The 3,182-nt window shown below is 47.1% G+C and overlaps 1 protein-coding gene across 1 annotated transcript; it reads left to right on the top strand.

The window, feature by feature from the left end:
• On the top strand, positions 1-3,182 carry LOC119302839 (nudix hydrolase 23, chloroplastic-like). Its single transcript, XM_037579878.1, has 7 exons — positions 1-399; positions 831-962; positions 1,200-1,276; positions 1,869-2,004; positions 2,094-2,234; positions 2,360-2,418; positions 2,688-3,182. The coding sequence occupies exons 1-7, from the start codon at positions 214-216 to the stop codon at positions 2,746-2,748; spliced, it is 792 nt and encodes a 263-aa protein (XP_037435775.1). The 5' UTR covers positions 1-213; the 3' UTR covers positions 2,749-3,182.

Genomic DNA, 3,182 nt, shown 5'->3' with positions numbered 1-3,182 from the left:
CGCTCACCGGTGGCGACCCACCCCGTCCCGCCGCGTCGCCCAATAGCCACCGGCCACCGGCCACCCATCCGAACCACCACCGCCCGGCCGACCGAGCCGACGTGTTCCGCGGCCGACCTCACCGCGCAGCCTCCCCTTCCCCGAGTCGCCGTCCTCCTCCCATCCGCACCCCACGCCACCAACCAACCTCCCCCCCTACTAAACCCGACCGCCATGCTCCTCCTCAGATCCCACCACCTCCTCCTCCCCCACGCCGCCCGCCTCCTCGCCCGCCGCGCGCAGCCCCTTCCCCGCACCGCCGCCGCCGCCCGCCTCCGCCCGCTCCGGATGTCGGCCTCCAACCACTCCGGCGCCGGCGCCAGCTCCCCCTCCGCCCCATCGCCACCGCCGGCCCCCGCGGTGAGCCTGCGTCCTCCCCTCCTCCTCCTCCTCACGTGTCCATCCGTATGATATCTGACCGTGCCGCCGATTAGGCGCCCGGCTGCCGGCGTCGCGAGCTGAGATTCTGGGGCCGTAGAATAGTCGCCGTCGATGGATGGAACCACCTAGTGCGTTGACTTAGCAACTGGTGGATGGGAAGGGATGCTTTGCCTTAGCAACTGTGAGCCACGAGGCATCCTCTACTGGTTGCAACCAGGGTGCTCTGTCTCCCTAGCACAATTATCTAGCGTGCGTGTGGCGGATGTGGCGTCGATTCAGGATCGAAATTAGTGGATGATAGCTTTGATTTCATCAGATAATAATACTCGTTGCTCTAGCCCTCTAGCTGGTCTAAACGCATGTTGCTGGCCGAATACACGCCTAACCACCGCTAACCGTCCCTTATGCAGGTGCCCAAGTCGAGGATCCCTTTCTGCCCAGCTTGTGGAAGTCCGACGAAATTGGCCGTACCAGACGGGGATGAGAAGATGAGGGCTGTCTGTTCTTCTTGTGGGAGAGTGCACTACGAAAACCCCAAAATGGTATGAACTGAAGATCAGAGTATGAATCATCTTCAGAGTTCAGACAATATGTGCATATGCATTTTGAACCGAGATAGTGTGATTTGCTTGCTTCGAATGCCAACTGCTTCTGAGTTCCACTGCACAGACCTGATATCTGTCATTGCTCAACTATGAAAATTCATATGGCAAATAACATTTGTAGGTGTGTTAGCTTTTGGCCATTTGTTTTGTCATTAATCTGGGTCATCTTTATAGGTTGTCGGTTGCCTTGTGGAGCACGATAACAAGGTCCTCCTTTGCAGAAGAAAGATTGAACCGGCTTATGGCCTTTGGTAAGCTGCTTATGACGAATCCATTTTATTGGCTGTAATCAGGCTTTTCGGTGTTGTCTGTAATGTACTGGTGAGTTGCATGTGTGTACTATGTTATACTGTTATTATCAAGCATATTTTTCTTCCTGCATATGTTGTATCAAAATCAATTTTACATCTATAGGAAGTATGTACTCAACTGTTTCGTACTATTTGTGGTATGAAACTGCATAGATCTTTATATCCGTTCACTATTATAAGATGTTTTGGATATTTTAATATGGACTACATACAGACTGAAATGAGTGAACAAGCACACTAAAATGTGTCTATATACATCCGATTCAGAAAAAAAGTAAAAACATCTTATAATAGTGAACGGAGGGAGTACAGCAATGGTGTTTGTTTTGTTGTTATTTTTTCCTCGGTCCAGGATTGCTCCTTTCCTGTTTAACAGACCTCTTATTTTCTCCCTCTAATGCACTAGTACTTATTATTTCCAATTGCTTTCTGCCACATTCTTTGATTTGCATTTGCAAAGCATTTCCTTTTTCTCTAAGGACATTGTCATTTTGGGGCTGGTCTGTCATTCTAATCAAGGTTACATCAACAGGACTCTTCCTGCTGGTTATTTGGAAGTCGGGGAGTCTGCAGCAGAAGGAGCCTCAAGGGAAACGTTGGAAGAAGCTTGTGCAGATGTAGAGATAGTTTCACCTTTTGCTCAGTTGGATATTCCGCTTATTGGCCAAGTGAGTGAAAAGTAGCCTAATCGGACAGTTCATGCTTAACTTCATACACTAAGTGGATTCTTCTTGTGTATTATGATGGCATGCAGTAGAGTTACATTATTTTCCGAGCAAGAATGAAGACCCCCAGTTTCTCACCTGGATCCGAGTCGCTAGAATGTGCACTTTTTGCTCTGGATGATATACCATTCGATTCTCTAGCATTTTCTTCAATCATCGTCACTTTGAGAATGGTACGCCCCCTCTCCTCCAGTTCAACCATTGTGTTTTCTGGCAAATCATAAGCTTCTTACATCTGTACATCCAGTTATGCACTTTTGACATCATAAGCTTCTTACATCTGTACACACTTTTGCAGTATATTGAAGATGTCAAGGCTGGGAACATCAAATTCCATTATTGCACTATAAACAAGAGGTACAACTCACATAATTGCAGCCTGTGGTCGTTATCAAGATCAATACCCCTTGACCTGTTAATTCTCACTGTCATGATCTCTGAACTTGAATGCATAATCCACCTTCCAGCTTTCCATAATATCATGCGGGCAGCACTTTTTGCACAATGAACTGTTAATAGATTCTTGCAGTTATTGTACTTAATTACTATGACATGGTATCTTTTTCTTTCTTTTGAAAATCATGTTGTAACATAAGTTACATAACTTGTCCTACTTCAATTTGCAGGATCGGGGCCGGCCCTTCAGATCTCCGTAGCTTTGATATCGACAACCATTTAGCCGTGTGAGTTTGGGAAGGTTCGAGACCCGTCGCGGTACATAATGAGATTGCTCTTGTTAAACACCAGCCGCGAGACATCGACACAGCAATCACATTGGTCGTCGATAGAGCTGGGCATGGGTGGGGGGGTCCTTGGGTCATCGCATGGCATCTGGCCACAGTTGTGGTAGATTGTTTAAGCTGCTGCTGGAATTGTAAATGCTTGTGTTTCTCGAAGTCCCTTTTCAGTCCTTTTTCCTTTTCCTTTCCAAAGGATGTCTTGAGTGATTCAATAGATGGTGCATTTAGATTTTTGTCAGCTTACCCAAAAGATTTGTGTCGCGAGTGCCATGGCAATTTGAAACTAAATTCTGTAATTGTTTTTCCGACTGTACCTGCAAACTCTTCAGTTACAATGTGTGGGAAATATACTGTGATACCATGTACCATGCCATGAAAAAA

Source organism: Triticum dicoccoides, chromosome 5A (assembly GCF_002162155.2).
Source record: "Triticum dicoccoides isolate Atlit2015 ecotype Zavitan chromosome 5A, WEW_v2.0, whole genome shotgun sequence".
NCBI classification, from domain to species: Eukaryota; Viridiplantae; Streptophyta; class Magnoliopsida; order Poales; family Poaceae; genus Triticum; species Triticum dicoccoides.
The sequence above is the reverse complement of the archived record's forward strand: the minus strand, read 5'-3'. Positions and strand labels throughout refer to the sequence as shown.

Coding starts and splice junctions, on each gene's coding strand:
- LOC119302839 (XM_037579878.1), top strand. CDS start 214: ATGCTCCTCCTCAGATCCCACCACCTCCTCCTCCCCCACGCCGCCCGC. Junction 963..1,199: donor ACTACGAAAACCCCAAAATG/GTATGAACTGAA, acceptor TCATCTTTATAG/GTTGTCGGTTGCCTTGTGGA. Junction 2,005..2,093: donor ATATTCCGCTTATTGGCCAA/GTGAGTGAAAAG, acceptor GGCATGCAGTAG/AGTTACATTATTTTCCGAGC.